General features: G+C 42.6%; 2 protein-coding genes across 14 annotated transcripts in view; both read left to right on the forward strand.

Annotated features, from left to right (window-relative positions):
* LOC110535740 (rap guanine nucleotide exchange factor 1) overlaps positions 1-4,468 on the forward strand; it is a 45,220-nt gene extending 40,752 nt beyond the window's left edge. For all 11 annotated transcript variants that reach the window (XM_021620959.3, XM_021620960.3, XM_021620961.3 and 8 more), the window contains 2 exons: positions 154-282; positions 2,582-4,468. In XM_021620959.3, the coding sequence (XP_021476634.3) occupies positions 154-282; positions 2,582-2,732 (280 nt within the window). In that variant the 3' untranslated portion in view covers positions 2,733-4,468. The remainder of the gene's footprint in view (positions 1-153; positions 283-2,581) is intronic.
* Positions 4,469-10,664: 6,196 nt separating this feature from the next.
* On the forward strand, positions 10,665-25,966 carry pomt1 (protein-O-mannosyltransferase 1). 3 transcript variants are annotated; one of them, XM_021620963.3, is made up of 20 exons: positions 10,665-10,845; positions 11,307-11,458; positions 11,813-11,919; positions 14,706-14,756; positions 14,872-15,018; positions 15,163-15,271; positions 15,463-15,522; positions 15,716-15,809; positions 15,922-16,077; positions 16,245-16,375; positions 16,504-16,599; positions 16,706-16,798; positions 16,934-17,030; positions 23,808-23,900; positions 23,994-24,114; positions 24,354-24,451; positions 24,548-24,661; positions 24,845-24,971; positions 25,080-25,257; positions 25,357-25,966. In XM_021620963.3, exons 1-20 carry the CDS (start codon positions 10,708-10,710, stop codon positions 25,529-25,531), a joined length of 2,337 nt encoding a protein of 778 aa, XP_021476638.2. In that variant the 5' UTR covers positions 10,665-10,707; the 3' UTR covers positions 25,532-25,966. The 3 variants fall into 3 exon arrangements, with proteins under 3 accessions (XP_021476638.2, XP_021476642.1, XP_021476640.1); XM_021620967.3 differs by having other exon boundaries at positions 10,678-10,845; positions 11,332-11,458; XM_021620965.3 differs by having other exon boundaries at positions 10,821-11,080.
* Positions 25,967-27,069: the final 1,103 nt, after the last annotated feature.

Raw genomic sequence — 27,069 nt, forward strand, 5'->3', positions numbered from 1 at the left:
GTCAAACTGCTGGGTTGCAAGGTGTATGCACTTTGTTGTCACAAGTGACACAAATGTATTTGCACGTCTCCGATATGTATTGCTTACTGTGTATTTCTCATCTTTATTGTACTGACTTTGTCTTGTTTTGGTTATTTCCCACACGACACATAGGGGACTTATCCTCCAGGACTTAACCTTTGTCCATCTGGGCAACCCTGACCTCATCAACGGGAAGGTCAACTTCTCAAAGCGCTGGCAGCAGTTCAATATCCTGGACAGCATGAGGCGCTTCCAGCAAGTGTATGTATATAGTGGCCAACAGATCTGGGAGAACTCTATTTTGAACTATTCCTTGTGGAAAGTAATTATTTTTTCCAGGGGAACAAATATTTACTTTGGAGGTGACTACAACTATTTAAATACAGATCCCAAAAAAGTACTACATTTTCAAACTATTTGAATACAGATCTCAGGAAGTGACGACTTTTCAAAACTATTTGAAAACAGATCTCAGGAAGTGACTACTTTTCTGAAATTGTTGGATTGGCTGCTTTCAACTAATGACAGGGCTGTATCTGGAACGGCATGTTAACCTGTTAGTGATCCCTTCCCGCGCCAATCCCATTAGCGGGATCGATTTGACAACATCCAGTGAAATTGCAGAGCGCCAAAATCAAAAGATTCATGAAAATATAAGTGTAATACATCAAAATAAAAGGCTTTACGGCGAAAGCAGACCATGCGATTATCTGAGGACAGCGCCCCGCATACAAACACATGAGAATAATTTTCAACCAGGCAGGTGGCTACACAAAAGTCAGAAATAACAATATAATAAATGCCTTACCTTTGAAGATCTTCTTCTGTTGGCACACCAAAATGTCCCAGAAACATCACAAATGGTCCTTTTGTTCGATAATGTCCGTCTTTATATCCCCAAATTGTAGAATCCATCTGGAGTGACACTAAAAGAACAGCCGTACTTCTTAATTTCTCAAAAGAAAAACATCAACCAATTTCTAAAGACTGTTGACATCTAGTGGAAGCCATAGGAACTGCAACCAGGTTCCTATTAAATAGGGTTTTCAATAGAAAACTAATGGGAAATATGACCTATTAAAAAAAAAATCCCCCTTGGATGGTTTGTCTTCTGGGTTTTGCCAGCCAAGTCAGTTATTTAACCGTTATTTTATCGGTTTTGGAAACGTTAGTGTGTTCTATCCAAATCTACCAATTATATGCATATCCTAGCTTCTGGGCCTGAGGTACAGGCAGTTTACTTTGGGCACGCTTTTCATCAGGATGTGAAAATACTGCCCCCTATCCCTAAGAAGAAAGAAATATAATTAATAGAGGGCACAATCTTCCAAAGTATTCCAGTTTATCTGACAGTCATATTTCATCTACACAATACATTTTCTGAATGTCCATTCTCCTGAATGTCCATTGCCCAATGTGTACATAATCAAGTCAAACCAATTGACCAATTATATTTTATGCAGATAAGTATAAATAAGTTGTGACGCTCAACTACTGCATGACTCTTTGAACACGCCACTGAAAAGGTTGAAAGCAGCAATTCATTTTATAATTTAAAGCCATTTGCAAACAGCAAGTTGGATGCTTTGTCCATCTAAGGGTAAGTGTTCTTGTTTCAAACACACACACACACACACTACACCATCTTTAAAGGGATTTCCCATCTATATTTTGTTTCCTTTCGACACTTAATAACCATATTTTGTTACAGTTCGCATTCTCAGTAACACTTAGCATTTAAACTGTTCTTGTGCCTGTGTAATAAAACTGTACTTACTTTTGGAGCAACATTTTACTATCATGTTACATGATACTTTGGTAATTGCATTTTAATTGCATAGCAATGAGCTGAGTTTTTGTTTCTTCTGTACACAGGAAATGTAACTGTTCCTTTTTCCACTTATTCCACAATTATAAAGAAATGTCCAAAGTACTATGTAATAACAATGTTGCTATTGTTATAATCAGAGTTACTACACATGCATTATAACTTGATAACAAGTGCTACTTATGTATCACTCTTTATGAAAATATATTTGTTAGTAATTTTGAAGCTGCAAAGGTGATCTACTCTTATTGTTGAGATTATTTTAATTCTGGGCTATAGGCTATATTAAGATTCATATCTAAGAGCCCTCAAACAATGTGCTTATGATTTATATATTTAGACTAATTCAACTAACTTGTAGTTTTTTGTTGTTCATCAAATATTTGGCAGCCATCAAATAAATATATATATATTTCTATATATTCAAATACCTTCAAATATTATTTCGTTTTCTGAGACCTGTATTTATTTGAAAATCCAAGAAAATAGTTGCCTTTTAGTTGAAACTCTATATAAACCATTTTTGACTACCGTAAGTATTTGAAAAGTTGGTATTTTCAAATAAACTACAAAATATAACTATTTTCTGCCCAGGTCTGGTGGCCAATCTGTCCGTTGCTGTCATACAGCTTTTATGTTCAATGCACTTTTCTTTCTCCCCTTTTTTATGATATTTTCCTTTGACTTTTCCCACCTTTGCAATGTTTAGATGGTGTTTTCCCTCTCTCCCAGGCATTATGATCTGAAACACAACGACGACATCGTCTCCTTTTTCAATGACTTCAGCGACCACCTGGCAGAGGAGGCCCTGTGGGAGCTGTCTCTAAAGATCAAACCTCGGAACATTACGCGGCGCAAAACAGAGCGCGAAGAGAAGACATAGGAACTTGTCCCGCTGTGTTGGACCTTTTGGACATTTTACAAAATCATGGAATTACAGGAGACTACAAACAAGTAGAACTGTGAAGGCAGCTAAAAGACTGTGGATGATTTTATTTTTTTTACTGGACCTCTCAGACTTGGGATTCTCTGTCTGTGTGTGAGTAAAGCAAGTGAGAGAGACACTGTGCAGTGTTGGAAGGCTCGCAAAAAGATTCATCATGTTCACCTTTGTCACCAACCTCATCCACCCGATGCCACATTATGGGTATGGTCCAAGCATTACAGGATACGCTAGAGGTTGTCCTCTCACAACCCAAGACATTGCCCTGACTAAAACCTTATCATACTGATGTGGGCCATGGGAAACACTGCCCAATGTCACTCAGTTTAGACTTTTTTTATACGGGACTCCAGACCCCTTTTTTTGCTGCCACAAACTGTGACTCTGTATCGCCTGACATGGCAGAGAACTGCTATGGGTGGTGCAGAACTTTGAGCAAAGACACTCAAATCACCTGGGTCTGCTTCTAGACTGGTGGAAAAATATATATTACTGGTGCACATAAGACATCATTTTGTCATTAAAAAACATGTTTTTTTTCAAGGATGTGTTGTATGTATGATACTGTCTGACTGATGCAATGCAGTTTTTGTTTTGTTCTTTAAAAGGATGTGAAAATTATACTTCAGAAATGCGGAGAAGTGATACATGAAGTTCATATACAGTGGGGTCCGGAATTATTGGATCCCTTGATAAAGATGAGCAAAGAAGACTGTATAAAATAAACAATACAAATGCTGAACTATATTGTAAATAAATATATTGTGTATAAATTGTCTTGGTACTTGGTAATGCCATTGACCTTTTAACAAGGGCTCCTGGACCAGGAGTAAAATATGGTGGTGTATTTTTAAATGACACGCGGCTATTTTGCTTCCACTAGTCCCGACGCCCTTGTTAAGGTCAACGGCGTCATTAACTTTACCAAGTACCAGGACATTTTAGCCAAGAAACCTGGTTGCCTCTGCCAGAAGGCTGAAACTTTTCCGCAGGTGAATCTTCCAGCAAAACAATAACCCCAAAGCATATATGAAAAAATCATCCAAAAAGAAATGGTTAATTGACCACAAAATCAACATTTTGAACCTCATTGAAAACCTGTGGTTTGAATTGAAGAGGACAGTCTATAAGCACAGATGAAGGATATCAAGCATCTGTAAACATTCAGTATGGAGGAATAATCTAAGATCCCTCCGAATGTGTTCTCCAATCTCATAAAACATTTTAGAAAAAGGCTTTGTCGTTGTCCTGGCTAGGGGAGGGTTGCTGGAGAATTGAAAACAGGATCTAATACATTTTATCATTTTTTAATTTATTTAATTTATTTTAAATAATCTTTCTCTGAAATTGTATTAGTATAAAATAATATTTATTTTTGCATTTTTTGTCTTTTTTGCATATCTTTATCAAGGGATCCAATAATTCCAGACCCCACTTTACTTGCACTTAAAAATTAAATGAACAAAAAAAAAGTGATGTGATGTATGTGTCATAGCAGTGAACATTAGAAACATTACAGCAATCAGAAGTGGACCTGGTCACCCATCCCTCTACTGTTTAATCTGGATGGTGAATGAAGGCCTTTTATACAGAACAAAAATATAAACGCAACATGTATAGTGTTGGTTTCATGACCTGAAATAAAAGATCCCAGAAATTTTCCATACGCACAAAAAGCTTATTTCTCTCAAATTTTGTGCACACATTTGTTTACATCCCTGTTAGTGAGCATTTCTCCTTTGCCAAGATGATCCATCTACCTGATATGTGTGGTAAATCAAGAGCTGATTAAACAGCATGATCATTATACAGGTGTACCTTGTGTTAGGGACAATAAAAGGCCACTCTAAAATGTACAGTTTTGTCACCACAGATGGTTCAAGATTGAGGGAGTGTGCAATTGGCATACTGACTGCAGGAATGTCCACCAGAGCTGTTGCCAGATAATTTAATATTAATTTCTCTACCACAAGCCACAATGTTGTTTTAGAGAATTTGGCAGTACTTCCAACCCGGACTCACAACCGCAGACCATGTGCAGCCACGTCAGCCCAGGACCTCCACATCCAGCTTCTTCACCTGCGGGATCATCTGAGACCAACCAGTAGACAGCTGATGAAACTGTAGGTTTGCACAACCATAAACCGTCTCAGGGAAGCTCACCTGTGTGCTCGTCATCCTCACCAGGGTCTTGTCCTGACTGCAGTTTGGCGTCATAACCAATTTCAGTAGACAAATGCTCCCCTTCAATGGCCACTACCATGTTGGAGAAGTGTGCTCTTCATGGATGCATCCCCGTTTCAACTGTACCGGGCAGATGGCGTTGTGTGGGCGAGCGGTTGTGAACAGAGTGCCCCATGGTGGCGGTGGGGTTATGGTATGGGCAGGTATAAGCTACGGACAAGGAACACAATTGCATTTTATCAATGGCAATTTCAATGCATAGAGATACCGTGACGAGATCCTGAGACCCATTGTCGTGCCTTTCATCGTCTGCCATCACCTCATGTTTCAACATAATGCACGGCCACGTGTCGCAAGGATCTGTACACAATTCCTGGAAGCTGAAAATGCAGCTCACCAGATATGTCACCCATTGAGCATGTTTGAGATGCTCTGGATCAGTTTATGACAATGTTTCCCAGTTCCTGCCAATATCCAGTAACTTCGCACAGCCATTGAGTGGGACAACATTCCACAGGCCACAAGCAACAGCCTGATCAACTCTACGCAAAGGAGATGTGCCTCGCTGCACACCAAGTATTAACTGGTTTTCTGATCAACGCCCCTACCTATTTGTTAAGGTATCTGAGACCAACAGAATACATATCTGTATTCCCAGTCATGAAATCCATAGATTAAGGCCGATTGTCTGCTTTCCTTATTTAAACTGTAACTCAGTAAAATCTTTTTGAAATTGTTTCATGTTGCGTTTGATATTTTTCTTCAGTGTATATCGCAAATACAAGATGGCACATTAGCACCATTATCCCTTGACGTAGTCAACCCTACCAGACCACACAAATCCCTGTGCAAATAAATAAAACCTGCAGTATATCTTCATGCTCTGTTGGTATTATTTCTTCTCCCCGCCACAGTCATACCATGCAGTCTGCACTTGCATGTTATCAAGTAAGCATAGAATGAATGGAGGGTCAATGGAGGTTTTCCTTATGGAAAAAAACATACAGTCCCAGTCAAAAGTTCGGACACACTTACTCATTCAAGAGTTTCTTGACTATTTTCTCATTGTAGAATAATAGTTTTGACATCTTCACTATGAAATAACACATATGGAATCATGTAGTAACCAAAAAAGTGTTAAACAAATCAAAATATATATATTTGAGATTATTCAAAGTAGCCACCCTTTGCCTTAATGACAGCTTTGCACACTCTTAGCATTCTCTCAACCAGCATCATCGGGAATGCTTTTCCAACAGTCTTGGCTGCTTTTCCTTCACTCTACGGTCCAACTCATCCCAAACCATCTCAATTGGGTTGAGGACAGGGGATTGTGGAGGCCAGGTCTTCTGATGCAGCAATCCATCACTCTCCTTCTTGGTCAAATAGCCCTTACACAGACTGGAGGTATGTTGGGTCATTGTCCTGTTGACAACAAATGATAGTCCCACTAAGCCCAAACCAGATGGGTTGATGTATCGCTGTGGTAGCCATGCTGGTTAAATATGCCTTGAATTCTAAATAAATCACAGACGTTGTCACCATCACACCTCCAATCTTCACGGTGGGAACCACGCATGCGGAGATCATCCATTCACCTACTCTGCATCTCACAGAGACAGCGGTTGGAACCAAACATCCCAAATTTGGAATTATCAGACCAAAGGACAGATTTCCACAATCTGTCCATTGCTTGTGTTTCTTGGCCCAAGCAAGTCTCTTCTTCTTATTGGTGTCCTTTTAGTAGTGGTTTCTTTGCAGAAATTCAACCATGAAGGCCTGATTCACGCAGTCTCCTCTGAAAAGTTGGTGTTGAGATGCCTTACTTGAACTCTGTGAAGCATTTATTTGGGCTGCAGTCTGAGGTGCAATTAACTAATGAACTTATCCTCTGCTTATGAGAGAGCCAGTTTCATCATAGTATTTGATGGTTTTTGCGACTGCACTTGAAGAAACTTTAAAAGTTCTTGAAATTGTCCCGATTGACTGACCTTCATGTCTTCTTAAACAGCATGGCTACCACAGCATTCTGCAGGGATACGTCATCCCATCTGGGTTGCACTTAGTGGGACTATCATTTTGTTTTTCAACGGGACATTGACCAAACACACCTCCAGGCTGTGTCAGGGCTATTTGTCCAAGGAGAATACTGATGGACTGTTGTTTCTCTTTGCTTTTTTGAGCTGTTCTTGCCATAATATGGACTTGGTCTTTTACCAAATAGGGCTATCTTCTCTATACCACCCTTACCTTGTCACAACACAACTGATTGGCTCAAACGCATTAAGAAGGAAAGAAATTCCACAAATGAACTTTTAACAAGGCATACCTGTTAATTGAAATGCATTCCAGGTGACTAAGCTGAAGCTGCTTGAGAGAATGCCAAGGGTGTGCAAAGCTGTCATCAAGGCAAAGGGTAGCTACTTTGAAGAATCTCAAATATAAAATATATTTTTATTTGTTCAACACTTTTTTTGGTTACTACATAATTCCATATGTGTTATTTCATAGTTTTGATGTCTTAACTATTATTCTACCATGTAGAAAATATTAAAAATAAAGAAAAACCCTGGAATGAGTAGGTGTGTCCAAACTTTTGACTGGTACTGTATTTCTAATCAGGCCTTAAATATGACAGTCAGAAGCTCAGTCGGAACATCGGGGGAAATAATTTGTTCTGCTACATTGGACCATTTTTCTACTCACTTCATTGAAGTGAGCTTTTTGAGTCTTGAATTGATTGCACCCTCTAGAGCTGGCAGTAGCGTTAGAGATTCGGGGTGTCCAGTATTGTTGCTATTTTCACAACTGGAATTATCGGTGCAGTAGCTGGCGGTGACGCGAAAGGGCTGGGTTTCGATTAATAAATAAGTTGTGGCTTTGTCAAGGCTTGACCAATCAGATCGTGCTCCATGGCTAAATATGTGGTTGCTTCAAGTTGTGTATTTATGGTATTTTATGTATTATGTTGTCATCAACTTCACTTTGAATGTTATTCAGTTTATAACCTAGTTCGTTTTATAGTCTGCCCCATATTTGCTAAATATGTTAAATGTTTGCAGTTCACATTTGTTCTAATTGCATTGCTTCAATATAGAAATGCATTGTTAAACAGGCTATAACATTCACATTGATATAGCGGCTAGACCTGCTGTAAATTGCGGTCTGAACATGGACATGCCAAACAGTCAATAATTAAGATTAAATCCACTAGGGTTTGATAAGGCCTAAAAAAATGCATTATATAATTCTAATAAAAACAGAACAACTTGTTTTAAATAGGATCGGGTCAGAAGCATGATGATGTAATTCATTTATCCCGTTCCATTGCACTGTGTGCTTACGCAGGCCTGGAGCGTGTCTTTGGTAGTCGGATGTAAGGCGATCTTTAAAAATGGGGATGGATAGCCTACTTGAACAAATCAAATTTGATTTGTCACATGCGCCCAAATACAACACCTTGAAATGCTTACTTACAAGCCCTTAACAAACAATGCAGTTCAAGAAATAGAGTTAAGAAAATATTTACTAAATAAACTAAAGTGAAAAAAATATATACTGTACAGTCGTGGCCTAAAGTTTTGAGAATGACAAAAATATTAATTTTAACAAAGTCTGCTGCATCAGTTTGTATGATGGCAATTTGTATATACTCCAGAATGTTATGAAGAGTGATCAGATGAATTGCAATTAATTGCAAAGTCCCTCTTTGCCATGCAAATGAACTGAATCCCCCAAAAAACATTTCCACTGCATTTTAGCCCTGCCACAAAAGGACCAGCGAACATCATGTCAGTGATTCTCTTGTTATCACAGGTGTGAGTGTTGACGAGGACAAGGCTGGAGATCACTCTGTCATGCTGATTGAGTTGGAATAACAAACTGAAAGCTTCAAAAGGAGGGTGGTGTTTGGAATCATTGTTCTTCCTCTGTCAGCCATGGTTACCTGCAAGGAAACACGTGCCGTCATCATTGCTTTGCACAAAAAGGGCTTCACAGGCAAGGATATTGCTGCCAGTAAGATTGCACCTAAATCAACTCTTTATCGGATCATCAAGAATTTCAAGGAGAGCGGTTCAATTGTTGTGATGAAGGGTTCAGGGCGCCCAAGAAAGTCCAGCAAGCGCCAGGACCGTCTCCTAAAGTTGATTCAGCTGCGGGATTGGGGCACCACCAGTACAGCGCTTGTTCGGGAATGGCAGCAGGTGTGAGTGCATTTGCACGCACAGTGAGGCGAAGACTTTTGGAGGATGCCTGGTGTCAAGAAGGGCAGCAAAGAAGCCTCTTCTCACCAGGAAAAACATCAGGGACAGACTGATATTCTGCAAAAGGTACGGGGATTGGACTGCTGAGGGCTTGATGTCCAGCAGTCAGTGGTAAGGCAAACTGCAGTAGCTTTTTGGACTCTTTCCTGCACTTAAGCCTATGTGCTCTCATACAGTTGTGGAATAAGTGATTTTAAAAGGGTTTTCCTACTTGAAATTTTATACATATAGACTATTGCTATAATTTCTAAAAACCTCTGTCCTCCACGGCTGGAAATTGGTGGCAATCCTTTTGGCCAATGCAATATCAATTTGGCCTTGTTTTGCTACGGACATAGACTTTGCCATAAACTGGTACATAGAAGAGAAACTAAGTTGCTGTTGTTTTCACGGCTATCCTTCCTCTCTCTCCTCGGCTGCAAAGTGTGTGACTGTGAGGGAGTTGGCTCAGCCCTCCCTCACGCATCTTTGGTTCATTGGTTGACACTGCGTGTCTGATTGACAGGAACAACCGGTGAGGCTGTTAGTCTGAGCAGACAAGTCAGAACGAATGTGTGTACATTTGAGCATTTAGACCTATATTATTTTATTTATTTTTCGTTCGTTGAATTAGTTAATTATATTAATAAAAAAATTGAATATTCACATATTAATTAATTTAAAATATTTGTATAAATAGATTAGGCTCTTCTGATATGCGAGCCGGCTCCCAACGTTCAATTTAGAGCCGACTCTTTCGCGAACGATCCATCACTACTGGCCACTGAGTTGCATAGCTGTCGTGAGCGCAACGTGATTGCAAAATAAGTAGGTTGGAATGTAAATTCTCATCAAATGAATATGAAGTCTGACTGAAAGCGTCTTGATTGTTTGGTTGCGGGACAAAGGACCAAAATATGTAACTACCCCGCACAATCTGGGACATGTTAAGTAAGTTCATTACAACTGGAAACTCTGACAAAAAAAACAGCTCAGACTGGGAAAATCGTTTTGAACGGTCATCCTTCTCGGAATTCCAAACTGGAGTGTAAATGAGACTATGGAGGTGTTCCCAGTTGTTTTGAACGCGGCATTATTTTTTTTATTTTTATTTTTTCGTTTTTTTATTAAATAAAAAATTGGCGGAGTATTTAATTGTCTTAAAATATAGTTACATGTATTTTTGTAAGGTAATAAAATGTGGTGTTTTGTTTGTAAATTTACATTTGTGAATGACATTTGGCCAAAATAATAATTTAATGAATTACATAAAATTGTTTCAACTTATTTATATCGTAAGTAAAGATTTCAAGCAGTATATCTCTCCACAATAGTGTAAACTCGTCAGAAATGTGTTCAATTATAAACCTACTGACGTCTTGCCACAGATTCCTTAATTGAATACGTTGCCAAAAAAGATGCAACACTGTTTGAACGCGGTATTAATTAGAGACACAGACAATGAGGTAACACGCAAGCATTGGTTGATGCATGCAACGTCTGAACGCGGTCATCGTCTCCAAGGCAGCAGGCCCTCAAGTCGATTACCGATTTACGGTCTCACTGATGGAAAGCCGTGCTGGCATCGAAATGTTGAGACATTCCGAAACAGTGCCAAATTAAAGGTAGTTGTATGGCCATTGTACCTAGCTAGTTAATAATATACATTCGCGTCCTCAAATTCTGCTAGAAGATTAAAGGCTAAGGTTAGCTTGCTAAGAGTGGGTGGACTGGGGTTTCGTAAAGGTTAGCCAGTCTGTTAGCTAGCTATAATTAGTTAGCTAGTTAGGGGAAAACACATGGAATCAGTCTGAATTATGTGTTTACAACAGAGGTAGCCAAGATATCCTACATTTTTCGGTATGTAATTCAATGAGTAGCCTATTTGCCTATAGATGATGTTCTTTGCTCCATATGTTAGCAAGCAGTAGCTGGCTACATTTTGTACAGACACTTGGCCATGCAAGCATCATGGATCCACTCAGTCTCTAGCCTCGTCTTTTATTCGATTGTTAACTAGCTAAGTAGATTGTAATGTGGGAACAATTGTCTGATTTTGTCATTGGTTATGATTGAATCCTTGTAGTTAATGCTGACAACTGGGCACACAGGAGCCATGCTGACGTCTATCAAGTTGCCTATTGTGATCAGAGCCGAAATCAATTTGGTTTTGGTGGTGGTGACAGCCCTTGGACTTTTGTCCAGACTGTATGGAATTAACTTCCCTAAAGCTGTAGTGTAAGTAGCTACTGTATATCCAACCTCTATGTAATTCACTCCTGGTCCGGATCCTATAGGGTGTGCAGGCTTTTGTTCCAACCCAGTGTGAAACACGGAACAAACCTGATTGATTCAACTATTCAGGGGCTCTATCTGTGTGTCTAGAACTGTACTGGAACAAAAGTCTACAAATCCTGGTGTTGAAGGGCCCACATTAAACAGTAGCCCATACTACACTGTCCCCTAACTGTCACAGCTACTGGACTGCCCATGGTAGATAAGCCCAATATAGTTTTTTTTAATAAGACATTGTTTATTTAATTATTTAGAAAGACAGTAGTTTACCCTGACACCCCCTTTGATGTTTTGCAGGTTTGATGAGGTGTACTATGGACAGTTTGTATCTCTCTACACAAAGCAGGTCTTCTTTATTGATGAGAGTGGTCCACCTCTTGGTCACATGATTCTAGCATTTGGAGGTAAGTACTGAACCCTTACAACATACACTACATGGCCAAAAGTTTTGTATGTGGACACCTGCTTGTGGAACATCTTATTTCAAAATCATGGGCATGGGACCCCCCCCCCCCCCCTGCTATAACAGGCTCCACTCTTCTGAGAAGGCTTTCCACATCTAGTTTGAACATTGCTGTGGGGTACAAGAGCATTAGTGAGGTCAGGCACTGATGTTGTGCGATTAGGCCTTGCTCTCAGTCAGCGTTACAATTCATCCCAAAGATTGAGGTCATGGCTCTGTAGGCCAGTCAGGTTCTTCCACACCAATCTTGACAAACCATTTCTGTATGGACCTTGCTTTGTGCACAGGGGCATTGTCATGCTGAAACAGGAAAGGGCCTTCCCCAAACTGTTGCCACAAAGTTGGAAGCACAGAATTGTCTAGAATGTCATTATTTGCTGTAGCGTTAAGATTTCCCTTCACTGGAACTAAGGGGCTTAGCCTGAACCATGAGAAACAGCCCAGACCATTATTCATCCACCAAACTTTACTGTTGGCACTATGCATTGGGGAAGGTAATGTTCTCCTGGCATCCACCAAACCCAGATTTTTCCGTCGGACTGCCAAATGGTGAATCGTGATTCATCGCTCCAGAGAACACGTTTCCACTGCTCCAGAGTCCAATGGTGGTGAATTTTACACCCCTCCAGCGGACGCTTGGCATTGCGCATGGTGATCTTAGGCTTGTGTGTGACTGCTCGGCCATGGAAACCCATTTCATAAAGATCCCGAAGAACAGTTAATGTGCTGATGTTGCTTCCAGAGGCAGTTTGGAACTCGGTAGTGAGTGTTACAAACGAGGACAGACGTTTTTTTTTTACACGCTACGTGCTTCAGCACTCGGCGGTCCCGTTTGGTGAGTTGTGTGGCTGAGCCGTTGTTGCTCCTAGGTGTTTCCACTTCACAATAACAGTGCTTACAGTTGACCGGGGCAGCTGTAGCAGGGCAGAAATTTGAACAACTGACTTGTTGGAAAGGTTGCATCGACGACGGTACCACATTGAAAGTCACTGAGCTCTTCAGTAAGGCAATTCTACTACCAATGCTTGTCTATGGAGGTTGCATGGCTGTGTGCTCAATTTTATACACCTGTCAAGAATGGATGTGGCTGAAAAAGACAAATCCACTAATCTGAAGGTCCACATACCTTTTTATATATAGTGTATTCTATTTAGCATTTACATGGAATTAATTTTGTGATGAACCTTTAATCCCTTCACTTAAAACAGTGGTTCCCAATTTTTTTTTAGTCCTGTACCCATTCAAACATTCAACCTCCATCTGCGTATCCCCTCTAGCACCAGGGTCAGCGCACTCTTAAATGTTGTTTTTTGCCATCATTGTAAGCCTGCCACTCACACAGTGAGTTTTTGTCACAACCCGGCATGTGGGAAGTGGCAAAGATCTCTTTATAGGACCAGGACACAATAATAATAATAATAATAATAATAATAATACTAATAATAATAATAATAATAATAATAATAATAATAATAATAATAATAATAATAATATATATATATATATAAAACCTTATTTGGTCATCAAATTGTGAATAACTCACCACAGGTTAATGAGAAAGGTGTGCATTAAAGGTTTTCAGTCTTAAATCATTTTACACACACAGCCTGTGCCTGTGTATAGTTGTCATGCTAGTGAGGGCTGAGAATCCACTCTCACATAAGTGTGTGGTTGCAAAGGTCATCAGTGTCTTAACAGCGCAATTTGCCAAGGCAGGGTACTCGTGAGTACAGTCCTATCAAGAAATCTGGCAGTGGCTTCTGATTTAAATTCAATTTTTACAGAACCGCTTGTTGCAGGGCATGAAAGGGATAACGAATCCAGTTGTTTATGTCGTCCGTGCAGTGTACCCAAGTGGCGTCGGGAGCAACTGCTTGCACGTGCATTACCACTCCACTATGTCTCTCTGTCATGGCTTTTGCGCCATCAGTACAGATACCAACACATCTTGACCACCAAAGTCCATTTAATGGCACAAAGCTGTCCAGTACTTTAAAAATATCCTGTCCTGTTTTCCAGTGGTTTACAGAAGAGGATGTCTTCCATAATTGACATCCCATAAACGTAACGGACATACACCGGGAGCTGTGCCAGGCCCGCCACAATTGTTGACTCCTTCAGCTGTAACTTATAGAATTCACTGGCTTGTATGCAAAGCAGTAAACATTTCAAAACATCTCTTGCCATGTCGCTGGTGCGTTGTGAAACAGTGTTGTTTGATGAAGACATTGTCTGTATAGTTTTGGGCCTTTTCCCCCAGCATTGTCCCAGCCATATCCGCGGCAGCAGGAAGAATTAAGACCTCTACAATAGTATGTGTCCTAGACACTCGGTAGCTCACCATATAAGACGCTTCTAGCCCCTTCTTATTAATGGTATCTGTTGTTTTATACAGGTCTATGGACGCGGGCCTTACTTTTTTTTAACCATTTATCAATTTTCGAACAAACGGAATGAGCAGCAGCTACATATGGACTGTTAATGTGATTGGATGTTAATTATTTGACTAGGCTTATCTGTATTTGACATTGTGTTGTTATTTTGATGAACGCTAGATGGTTTAATTTTATTTTTGGCAGTGAAACAAGACTACTCAGGCGAGAGAGAAAAACATCACCCACATGTTTAGCCCTGTTGGAAAATCTAAATGGGCTGTTTGAAAATGTGAAACACATTTTGGGAATAACAGACTTAGAATAATGCTCATTGTTTCTCTAATTTATACAGCTTATCTTGGTGGATTTGATGGTAACTTTATCTGGAACAGGATTGGAGCAGGTAGGAAATCTAATTACTACATTGCCAATGCATCTTTAGATCTAATTCCCAACATCTGGATTTCTGTGCTTTTCTTAAGTTGTTTAATCAAGTTGTTTCTTACGATTCATTGCAGAGTACTCCAGTAATGTGCCTGTATGGAGTTTAAGACTGATACCGGCCCTGGCCGGGTCACTGTGTGTACCCCTGTGTTACCTTCTGGTTGTGGAACTCGGGTACTCGCACCTCACAGCACTGGGGGCTGCATTGCTCTTCCTCATGGGTAATGTTGTCCTATACTTCCTCCTATACAGTCAAAGTTGTATTTGGATTTGTATATTAGATGTTTGACTCCATTGTTGCTCATTGTTTGCCATCTCCATTGAGTGTAGTAAGATGAACTGTGTTTTCTGTTTTTGTGAAACAGAGAATTCCTTGATTGTTCAGTCCCGCTTCATGCTGCTAGAGTCTGTGCTTATCTTCTTCCTTCTGCTCGCTGTCGTATCCTACCTCAGATTTCACAATGCACAAAGCGGGTGAGTGTTGCAATTCCTCTATACCTACTAGGAAGTGGTTGTCATTCCATGATTACCAACACAAACCATGTTCAGTGGCGATTAGCAGAAATGTACCCCACTTTCCTTGATTTTGGTTAATGTGTAGTGTCCGCTCGGCGTGCTCTCAGCCTTTGTCCGTGCCAGCTGATGTTTCTCTTCGTCCTTTTTAGCTCACCAGTCAGATTGGCGTGGCTGGTGCTGACTGGAGTCACATGTGCCTGTGCTGTGGGGTTAGTTCAATCAGCCACATTTTAAAACTAATTGGATGGAAATGAATGTATTAAACTGAAGTTTAAACAGTTTTTCACAATCATCCCATGGTCATGTTTGTGATTGTGGGTGTTTTACCTCTTTAGGTCTCACTCATGAAGGTTTGGGTTTGTTTCATGCATGTCTAAACGGTCTGCTTCTCCCATTCATCAGAGTGAAGTACATGGGTCTGTTCACCTACTTTCTGCTGCTGGGCTTGGCGGCCGTGCACACGTGGCAGCTTATTGGGGACAGAGCACTGAGCAATGTGAGTTCATTAGGTTTGTTTTTTGTTTATGAATATATCCATTAATTCAAATGGACAGCTTGACTTCCCAGTAGCATACTGCTAATGTTTGGAGTGTCTCCCAACCGTGCAGGGTGTGGTGCTGATGCAGGTAGTGACCCGCTTCCTGGCCCTCGTGGTCCTACCCCTACTGCTCTACCTGGGCTTCTTCTATGTGCATTTGAACCTGCTCTACCGCAGTGGCCCACACGACCAGATGATGAGCAGTGCCTTCCAGGCCAGCCTAGAGGTCAGCATCCCTCTCTCTCTCTCTGAGACCCAGTTGAGATGGCAAGCAACCCATCAAAATTGTCTATTGGATTTATGAAGTGTTTTTAAAAAACTTGACATTGGGTAGTGGCGCTGCTCTGCTGCATGTCATTTAGGGTTATATCTAGTGTGTTTGGCTGTATTCAGGGAGGATTGGCCAGGATCACTCAGGGTCAGCCTCTGGAGGTGGCTTATGGCTCTCAGGTGACCCTCCGCAGTGTCTCCAGTAAACCCATACCGTGCTGGCTACACTCCCATAAGGCAAACTATCCCATCAGGTGAGGGGGTGTTTCTGGTTCTCTATTATTTTATCAGATCTGGACTATGCACGTGACACAACACTAGTATGTAGTGCATTTGTGTTCTTGCAGCATGACCAGTTTCTTATTTTTTTGGTGCTCTGAAGGTATGAAAATGGGCGTGGTAGCTCTCACCAGCAGCAAGTGACCTGTTATCCGTTCAAAGATGTCAACAATTGGTGGATAATCAAAGATCCAGGCAGGTTTGTGCAGGCCAGCTTTAATTTGGATGCCTAGAACACCCCCACATTGGGATGCAGTGTTTATCCACTAAACGGTTGCCATGTTGTTTATCTGATTCTCTTCCAGACAAGACCTTGTTGTGAGCAGCCCTCCCCGCCCTGTTCGCCATGGTGATGTTGTCCAGCTTCTTCATGGCATGACCTCCCGCCTCCTCAACACGTACTGTATAGCCACGGTTCTGCACACCTCCTTTTCCGTCTGCGCCCCAGTCAATTTATCTGTAACCAATATATTAGTCATGTTACTGTGCTTAGCTACTGCCTAACCTCATTAGTATTATTTATGGTCTCTCAGGCACGACGTTGCAGCTCCCATGAGTCCTCACGCACAGGAGGTGTCTGGCTACATTGACTTCAATGTGTCAATGCCAGCCCAGAATCTCTGGAAAGTGGTGAGACATACGCACGCACACACACACACACTCCCACCACCTCATACTGCACCTTTTTTGTTTCCAGACAGGATGGGGCCGTGGACTTGTGCTGCTTATGCCAAATCCTGACTGCCATCAGAATGATGCAACAGGAGCCGGGATTCGTCGGACCAGGCGACATTTTTTCACTCCTCAATTGTCCAGTGTTGGTGATGGCGTGCCCACTGGAGCCGCCCATCCGTAACAAGGAACGACGAGTTATGCGTTCTGAGGTGCTGTTCTGCACACCACTGTTGTACTGCGCCGTTATTTGCTTGTTTGTGGCCCGCCTGTTAGCGTGCGATTCTTGCCATTCTCCTTCTTGCTGATGAGAAGTCGTTGTTTTCACCCACAGGACTGCCGCTGACATTCTCGATAAACTCTAGACACTATTGTGCGTGAAAAGCCCAGGAAGCCACCTGTTTCTGAGATACTGGAACCAATGCGCGTGTGTGTGTCAAGTTTGGACACATCTACTCATGGACACCTCTGGGGCGGCAGGTAAACTAGTAGTTAGAGCGTTGGACTAGTAACCGAAAGGTTGCGAGATTGAATCCCTGAGCTGACAAGGTGAAAATCTGTCGTTCTGCCCCTGAACAAGGCAGTTAACCCACTGTTCCTAGGCCTACATTGAAAATAAGAATTTGTTCTTTAACGGACTTGCCTAGTTATATACAAGGGTTTTTATTTTTTACTGTTTTCTACATTGTAGAATAATAAGACATCACAACTATGAAATAGCACATGGAATAATTTAGTAACCAAAGAAGTGTTAAACAAATCAACATTTATTTTAGATTGTTCAAAGTAGCCACCATTTGCTTTGATGACAGCTTTGCATACTCTTGGCATTCTCTCAACCAGCTTCACCTGGAATGCTTTTCCAACAGTCTTGAAGGAGTTCCCACATATGCTGAGTACATGTTGGCTGCTTTTCCTTCACTCTGCGGTCCAACTCATCCCAAACCATCTCAATTCAAATCAAAGTTTATTTTTCACGTGCGCCGAATACAACAGGTGTATTCACCTTACAGTGAAATGCTTACTTACAGGCTCTAACCAATAGTGCAAAAAATTTATTAGGTGAACAATGGGTAAGTAAAGAAATAAAACAACAGTAGTCAGGCTGATAGAGGTAGTATGTGGATATGGTTAAAGTGACTATGCATATATGATGAACATAGAGTAGCAGTAGCATAAAAGGGGTTGGCGGAACACAATGCAGATAGCCCGTTTAGCCAATGTGCGGGAGCACTGGTTGGTCGGCCCAATTGAGGTAGTATGTACATGAATGTATAGTTAAAGTGACTATGCATATAAGCTAAACAGAGGGTAGCAGCAGTGTAAAAGAGGGGTTGGGGGTGGCACACAATGCAAATAGTCCAGGTAACCATTTGGTTACCTGTTCAGGAGTCTTATGGCTTCGTGGTAAAAACTGTTGAGAATCCTTTTTGTCCTACTCTTGGTACTCCGTTACCGCTTGCCATGCGGTAGTAGAGAGAACATTCTATGACTGGGGTGGCTGGGGTCTTTGACCATTTTTAGGGCCTTCCTCTGACACCGCCTGGTGTAGAGGTCCTGGATGGCAGGCAGCTTAGCCCCAGTGATATACTGGGCCGTACGCACTACCCTCTGTAGTGCCTTGCGGTCGGAGGCCGAGCAATTGCCGTACCAGGCAGTGATGCTCTCTGTTGCAGCTGTAGAACCTTTTGAGGATCTTAGGACCCATGCCAAATCGTTTTAGTTTCCTGAGGGGGAATAAACTTTGTTGTGCCCTCTTCACAACTGTCTTGGTGTGTTTGGATCATTCTAGTTCGTTTTTTATGTGGACACCAAGGAACTTGATGCTCTCAACCTGCTCCACTAAATCCCAGTCGATGAGAATGGGGGCGTGCTCGGTCCTCCTTTTCCTGTAGTCCACAATCATCTCCTTAGTCTTGGCTACGTTGAGGGATAGGTTGTTATTCTGGCACCATACGGCCAGGTCTCTGACCTTCTCCCTATAGATTGTCTCGTCGTCGTCGGTGATCAGACCTACCACTGTTGTGTCGTCTGCAAACTTAATGATGGTGTTGGAGTTGTGACTGGCCATGCAGTCGTGGGTGAACAGGGAGTACAGGAGGCGACTGAGCACCCACCCCTGGGGAGCTCCAGTGTTGAGGATCAGGGTGGCAGATGTGTTGCTACCTACCCTCACCACCTGGGGGCGGCCTGACAGGAAGTCCAGGATCCAGTTACAGAGGGAGGTGTTTAGTCCCAGGATCCTTAGCTTAGTGATGAGCTTTGAGGGTACTGTGGTGTTGACTGCTGAGCTGTTGTCAATGAATAGCATTCTCACAAGTGTTCCTTTTGTCCAGTATGCAAATTGAAGTGGGTCTAGGGTTTCTGGGATAATGGTGTTGATGTGAGCCGTTACTAGCCTTTCAAAGCACTTCATGGCTATGGACTTGAGTGCTACGGGTCTGCAGTCATTTAGGCAGGTTGCCTTCGTGTTCTTGGGCACAGGGACTATGGTGGTCTGCTTGAAACATGTTGGTATTAGACTCAATCAGGGACATGTTGAAAATGTCAGTGAAGACACCTGCCAGTTGGTCAGCACATGCCCGGACCACACATTCTGGTAATCTGTCTGGCCCCGCAGCCTTGTGTATGTTGAACTGTTTAAAGGTCTTACTCACGTCGGCTACGGAGAGCGTGATCACATAGTTGTCTGGAACAGCTGATGCTCTCATGCATGCCTCAGTGTTTCTTGCCTCGAAGCGAGCATAGAAGTGATTTAGCTAGTCTGGTAGGCTCATGTCACTGGGCAGCTCGCGGCTGTGCTTCCCTTTGTAGTCTGTAATATAAGATGAGCGTCGGAGCCGGTGTAGTATGATTCAATCTTAGCCCGGTATTGACGCTTTGCCTGTTTGATGGTTCGTCACAGAGGCATAGCAGGATTTCTTGTAAGCTTCCGGGTTAGAGTCCCGCACCTTGAAAGCGGCAGCTCTACCCTTTTAGCTCAGTGCGAATGTTGCCTGTAATCCATGGCTTCTGGTTGGGGTATGTACGTACAGTCACTGTGGGGATAATGTCCTCGATGCACTTATTGATAAAGCCTGTGACTGATGTGGTGTACTCCTCAATGCCATCGGAAGAATCCAGGAACATGTTCCAGTCTGTGCTAGTAAAACAGTCCTGTAGTTTAGCATCTGCTTCATCTGAACACTTTTTTTTATAGACCGAGTCACTGGTGCTTCCTGCTTTAATTTTTGCATGTAAGCAGGTATCAGGAGGATAGAGTTGTGGTCGGATTTACCAAATAGAGGGTGAGGGAGAGCTTTGTATGCATCTTTGTGTGTGGAGTACAGGTGATCTAGAATTTTGTTTTCCCTCTGGTCGCACATTTAACATGTTGATGGAAATTTGGTAGAACTGATTTAAGTTTCCCTGCATTAAAGTCTCCGGCCACTAGGAGTGCCGCCTCTGGATGAGTGGTTTCCTGTTTGCTTATTTCCTTATACAGCTGACCGAGTGCTGTCTTAGTGCCAACATCTATCTGTGGTGGTAAATAAACAGCCACGAATAGTATAGCTGAAAACTCTCAGCTATACTTACTATAATTGGGTTGCAGTTATGGAGGCCAGGTCATTTGATGCGGCACTCCATTACTCTCCTTCTTGATCAGATAGCCCTTACACAGCCTGGAGGTATGTGGGTTCATTGTCCTGTTGAAAAACAAATGATAGTCCCACTAAGCACAAACCAGATGGGATGGTGTATTGCTTCAGAATGCGTGTGCCTTGAATTCTAAATAAATCAATGACAGTGTCATCAGCAAATCACCATCACACCACCTCCATGCATCACAGTGGGAACCACACATGCCTAGGTCATCTGTTCACCTACTCTGCGTCTCACAAAGACACGGCGATTGGAACCAAAAATCTCAAATTTTCACTGGTCTAATGTCCATTGCTCGTGTTTCTTGGCCCATGCAAGTCTCTTCTTATTGGTGTCCTTTTAGTAGGAGTTTCTTTGCTGCAATTTGACCATGAAGGCCTGATTCACGCAGTCTCCTCTGAACAGTTGATGTTGAGATGCGTCTGTTACGTGCTGCAATTTCTGAGGCTGGTAGCTCTAATGAACTTATCCTCTTCCTGTGGTGGTACTCATGAGCGCCAGTTTCATCATGTGCACTTCATAAAATAGATGGCGTCATGAGGATGGAAAATTATGTGGCTATAATGAAGCAACATCTCAAGACATCAGTCATTTGCTTGGTCGCAAATGGGTAATGACCCACAGCATACTTCCAAAGTTGTGGCAATATGGCTTAAGGACAACAAAGTCAAGGTATTGGAGTGGCCATCACAAAGCCCTTGACCTCAATCCCATAGAAATGTTGTGGACAGAACTGAAAAAGTGTGAGCAAGGATGCTGACAAACCTGACTCAGTTACACCAGCTCTGTTAGGAGGAATGGGCCAAAATTCACCCAACTTATTGTGGGAAACTTGTGGAAGGCTACCCAAAACGTTTGACCCAAGTTAAACAATTTAAAGGCAATGCTACCAACTACTAGTTGAGTGTATGTAAACTTCTAACTCACTGGGAATGTGATGAAAGAAGTAAAAGCTGAAGTAAATCATTCTCTCAACTATTATTCTGACATTTCACATTCTTCAAATAAAGTGGTGCTCTTAACTGACACAATACAGGGATTTTTTACTAGGATTAAATGTCAGGAATTGTGAAACTGAGTTTAAATGTATTTAGCTAAGGTGTATGAAAACTTCCGACTTCAACTGTATATGTATATTCACTACATGAGCAAAAGTATGAACACCTGCTCGTCGAACATCATTCATTCCAAAATCATGGGCATTAATATGGAGTTGGTCCCACTTTGCTGCTATAACAGCCTTCACTATTTTTGGAAGGCATTCCACTAGATGTTGGAACATTACTGCAGGGAGTTGCTTCCATTCCGTCACAAGTATTCGTGAGGTCGGGCACTGATGTGGGGTGATTAGGCCTGGCTCGCAGTCAGCATTCCAATTCATCCCAAAGGTATTCGATGGGGTTGAGGTCAGGGCTCTGTGCAGGCCAGTTAAGTTCTTCCACAATGATCTCGACAAGCCAGTTCTGTATAGACCTCGCTTTGTACACAGGGGCATTGTCATGCTGAAACAGAAAAGGGCCTTCCCCAAACTGTTGCCACAAAGTTGGAAGCACAGAATCTTTTAGAATGTCATTGTATGCTGTAGTGTTAAGCTTTCCCTTCACTGGAACTAAGGGGCCTAGCCTGAACCATGAAAAACAGCCTCAGACAAGTATTCCTCCTCCACCAAACTTTACAGTTGGCACTATGCATTGGGGCAGGTAACGTTCTCCTGGCATCCACCAAACCCACATTCGTCCTTTGGACTGCCAGATGGTGAAGCATGATTCATCCCTCCAGAGAACGTGTTTCCACCGCTCCCGAGTCCAATGGCGACGAGCTTAACTCCACTCCAGCCGACGCTTGGCATTGCGCATGGTGACTTTAGGCTTGTGTGTGTGGCTGCTCGGCCATGGAAACCCATTTCATAAAGCTCTCGACGAACAGTTATTGTGCTGACATTGCTTCCAGAGGCAGTTTGGGACTCGGTAGTGAGTGTTGCAACCGAGGACAGATGATTTTTACACGCTACATGCGTCAGCACTAGGTGGACCCATTCTGGGAGCTTGTGTGGCCTACCATTTTGTGGCTGAGCCGTTGTTGCTCCTAGACGTTTCCACTTCACAATAACAGCACATACAGTTGACTGGGGCAGCTCTAGCTCTAACAGGGCAGAAGGAACTGACTTGTTGGAAAGTGGCATCCTATGACGGTGCCACGTTCAAAGTCACTGAGCTCTTCAGTATGGGCATTCTACTGCCAATGTTTGGCTACAGAGATTGCATGTTCGTGTGCTCGATTTTTATACACCTGTCAACAATGGGTGTGGCTGAATTTTCCAAATCCAATAATTTGAAGGGGTGTCTGTACACTCAGTGGCCAGTTTATTAGGTACAGCACGCAGTTCACTAAAATAGTTTGCTCCTACAGACTGATCCATGGCTTGCTATATAAAGTAGGCATAGAGGTATTCAGTTACAGTTCGATTGAACGTTTGATTTTCACGCACGACAGGGTCTAGGGTTTCCAGAGAATGGTGCTACAAACAAAAACATCCAGTCAGCGGCAGTCCTGTGGGCTAAAACAATTTGATGAGGTCGAAGGAGAATGCCAAGAATCGTGCAAGCTAACAGGCGGGCCACAAACTGGCAAATAACAGGGCAGTACAACAGTGTGCAGACAGCCTCTTGGAATGCACAAGTCATCGGTCTTTGTCACGGATGGGCTATTGTATCAGACGACCACACCAGATTCCACGCCTGTCAGCTGAAAAAAAGAAGCGGCTCCAGTGGGCACGCGATCACCAACACTAGAAGAGTATTGAAGAGTGGAAAAACATTGCATGGTCTGACAAATCCCTAATTTGGCGTAAGCAGCATGAATCCATGGCCCCATCCTGACTGGTGTCAACGGTACAGGCTGGTGTTGTAATGGTATGGGGAATGTCTTCCTAGCACACGGTCCCTTGATTCCAATTGAGCAATGCTTCCATGCCCCAAAGAATTCAGCCTGTTCTGGAGGCAAAGGGGGGGGTCCAACCCGTTACTAGATAAATTGGCCACTGAGTGTACATATACAGTATATACTGACATTGTTCTTAACTCTGTTCTGTAGGACATTGCGAACAGGGAGGCGGAACAAGATGTCTGGAAGACTATTCTCTCTGAAGTACGTTTGATTCACATCAACACCTCGGCTGTGCTCAAGGTACGCTCAGGGAGCCCGGGGGATTTCTCAAACTGTTTGTCTTTACTGTTTTATCTGTTTTAACATCCTCTTTCTGATGTTGTCGACGTGCAGCTGAGCGGTTCCTCCCTTCCAGAGTGGGGCTACAGGCAGCTGGAAGTGGTGGGGGATAAGATCTACAAGGGCTACCAGCCCAGCGGTGTGTGGAATGTAGAGGAGCACCGCTACGGCAGGAGTAAGCTTTCCTAACACTCATCATCTACGTTCAGTAACACTTTACTTACAGGAGCTATACATGAGGCATTCATAAAACCTTTATGAAACCAGTCATAACATCTGAGTGTTGCTGTGTCATTCATAACAACCTTCATAACACATTTATTCAACTCATTCATCAGGCTTCTTAACCGAATCATTACACTTTGTGTAATTGTTACTGTGTTATGTGTGTTATGCCTTTTATTTATTTTTTAGGTCTGGAGCAGAGGGAGAGAGAGCTGGAGCTACACTCCCCCACACACATTGACATCAACCGCAACCTCACCTTCATTGCAAAATTCCTGGAGCTACAGGTAAGAATAGGACAGCATATCTATGAGCATGTGATTCCTTTTTAGGCTTTTTCATTGGTGGACTTCACGTTCTCTCCTTTTGTGTTGGTCTGACAGTGGAAGATGCTGACGGTGAAGCATGAGGATTCTGAACACAAGTACAGCTCTTCACCTCTAGAATGGATCACGATGAATACCAACATTGCGTACTGGCTCCACCCTGCAAGCAATGTAGGTTTGCTTCAACCTTTGTCTGTCAGTCACTCAAGTGTGCTGTGTTTTATATTGCAATATCTCTACTGTACTCCAGCCAAGATTTGAACAGTTGTGTGTGTGTGTATTAATGAATTCTTACATTGAAATGAAATGGCGCAACCACGTGTTAGCTTGATGAGCCTTGACCCTCTGTTTCAGGCCCAGATCCACCTGATTGGGAACTTTGTCACTTGGACCCTGGCAAACCTCGCCCTTGCGGTGTACGTCCTTCTTTTCCTATCGTACCTATTAAGGAGGCGGCGGAAAATTGAAGACATTCCAGAAGGTACACGCGCCTTTCGGCCATACGATATGTAAACGCTGACATGATGTTGACACGTTGCAAAGTGGCATGGTGAAAAGCAGTCATGTAATGTTTGACTTTGTTGTCCAGCCACCTGGTGCCAGCTGCTTCAGGCAGGAGTAGTGTGTGCTGGTGGCTGGGCCGTCAACTACCTGCCCTTCTTCATGATGGAGAAGACGCTGTTCCTGTATCACTACCTGCCAGCTCTCACCTTCCAGATCCTGCTGATCCCTGTGGTTCTGGAGCACCTGCACACACACATGTTGAGGTGGGCACTGATGACTCGTCTCGGGTTGTGGATTGAATCAGGTCACGCGGTTGCCTTTCTCATGACCGGTCTTAATCGTTCCATTCTCCTCCTCTCTAGGTGTGCTTCTCTCCGGCGTGCTCTTCATGGAGTCGTATTGGCGGGGTTGTCCTCAGTATATCTGTCCTTTCGGACCTTCAGTCCTCTCACCTATGGTCAGCCAGAACTGAGCGCTGAGCAGCTGGCTTCGTTGCGCTGGAGGGACAGTTGGGACATCTTGTTTCGCAGACGTTAAGTCTTAACTGTACACCCCCCGCTGACTGGGGAGAGGCGAAGCCGTACATTTGCACAGGGCAGGAAGCGCCTAAGGGAACCGTTCCAAAGGAAGGCCTTATTAAAAACATGTTTTGTAGAGTGCATTACTTTAATTTTATTAGTGAGTACATCTACATGGGATCAGAGAACTTTGGGTCCAGAAACGGTTTAAATCTTTGAGGGACCTATTTAAAATCTCTCACTACTTCTACAGCTCCGGTCAATGTGAAAACCATGAAATGTTTACATGTATTTTTCAGTATCATTTACAGATCAAAAGGGAATGTTTACCCAAAAATGTCACTGTGATGAACCACTTTTTTTTTTACAATTTCTCCATGTGGAATTTAAGGCTGCATAACAATTGAAATTTTTTAAAAATGAATAAACCACAACGTTGCATTCATTTAAAAAATTGCCCGGGATTCTGTCCGTAGCTCAGCACGCTGGACAGCAGACAATAGTTAAGGTCAGATTTTATGTACAGCGTTTTACTGTAAATGTATAGCCTACAACCCGCGATCGGATTGAATCGCGGGCAGAAACAAATCTACGCTGTCTGTATTGAACATTGTTATAGAGCCAACCATAAAATCTATTAGTCACACACTCAATTTTGCCGAAGCAGTATTCTCAATCCCTTTGTGGCAGCAAGAGAACGGAAAATGCAAACCATGAATCTGTCTTTGGTGAAATCTCATTTTAATCTAGTCTATTGCTGCAGAAGAAAAGGTGTCTTGGTGCTGGGTCAGAATGTTCAGTAAGCCTCTCCAGCACTGTCCCTCCCTCGTCTGGGCCTGGCTCTCCTGCACAGCCCGGGCCAGCTCCTCCCTGTACCGCTGCTAATAGGGCTGTGGGCCCCAAACCAACATGAATTACAGTCAGCCTCTATCCCCGTTTATACAGTACCTGGTGCTAACATGCATCCTTTGTCCTGATTAATACGTGGGCATAGCCATTGGTATTAATGTGTCTCTGATCAGTCCACTGTCTGCATTGAGACCAGATTTCCTGGTCCTGACTCCCTCCCTGTACGCAAATTATTAAACACATATTTACATATGCACACACAACCGTTCAACAGTTTTGGGTCACTTAGAAATTTCCTTGTTTTTGAAAAAGCTCATTTGTGTCCATTAAAATATGAAATTGATCAGAAATATAGTGTAGACAGTTAATATCGTAAATGACTATTGCAGCTGGAAACGGCAGATCTTTAAAGGAAAACCTACAGAGGCCCATTATCAGCAACCATCACTCCTGTGTTTCAATGGCACGTTGTGTTAGCTAATCCAAGTTTATCATTTTGAAAGGCTAACTGATCATTAGAAAAACATTTTGCAATTGTTAGCACAGCTGAAAACTGTTGTTCTGATTAAAGAAGCAATAAAACTGGCCTTCTTTAGACTAGTTGAGTATCTGGAGCATCAGCATTTGTGGGTTCGATTACAGGCTCAAAATGGCCAGAAACAAATACTTTTCTTCTGAAACACGTCAGTCTATTCTTGTTCTGAGAAA

This window comes from Oncorhynchus mykiss, chromosome 11, assembly GCF_057628025.1.
Source record: "Oncorhynchus mykiss isolate SJ-2025 chromosome 11, ASM5762802v1, whole genome shotgun sequence".
Lineage (NCBI taxonomy): Eukaryota > Metazoa > Chordata > Actinopteri > Salmoniformes > Salmonidae > Oncorhynchus > Oncorhynchus mykiss.

What these genes read in the sequence shown, in the direction of transcription:
- pomt1 (XM_021620963.3), top strand. Translation starts at nt 10,708, where the DNA reads ATGCATGCAACGTCTGAACGCGGTCATCGTCTCCAAGGCAGCAGGCCC. An exon ending in TTTCACAATGCACAAAGCGG is followed by an intron (nt 15,272 to 15,462) that starts GTGAGTGTTGCA and finishes CGTCCTTTTTAG; the next exon opens with CTCACCAGTCAGATTGGCGT. An exon ending in GGGACAGAGCACTGAGCAAT is followed by an intron (nt 15,810 to 15,921) that starts GTGAGTTCATTA and finishes CCAACCGTGCAG; the next exon opens with GGTGTGGTGCTGATGCAGGT.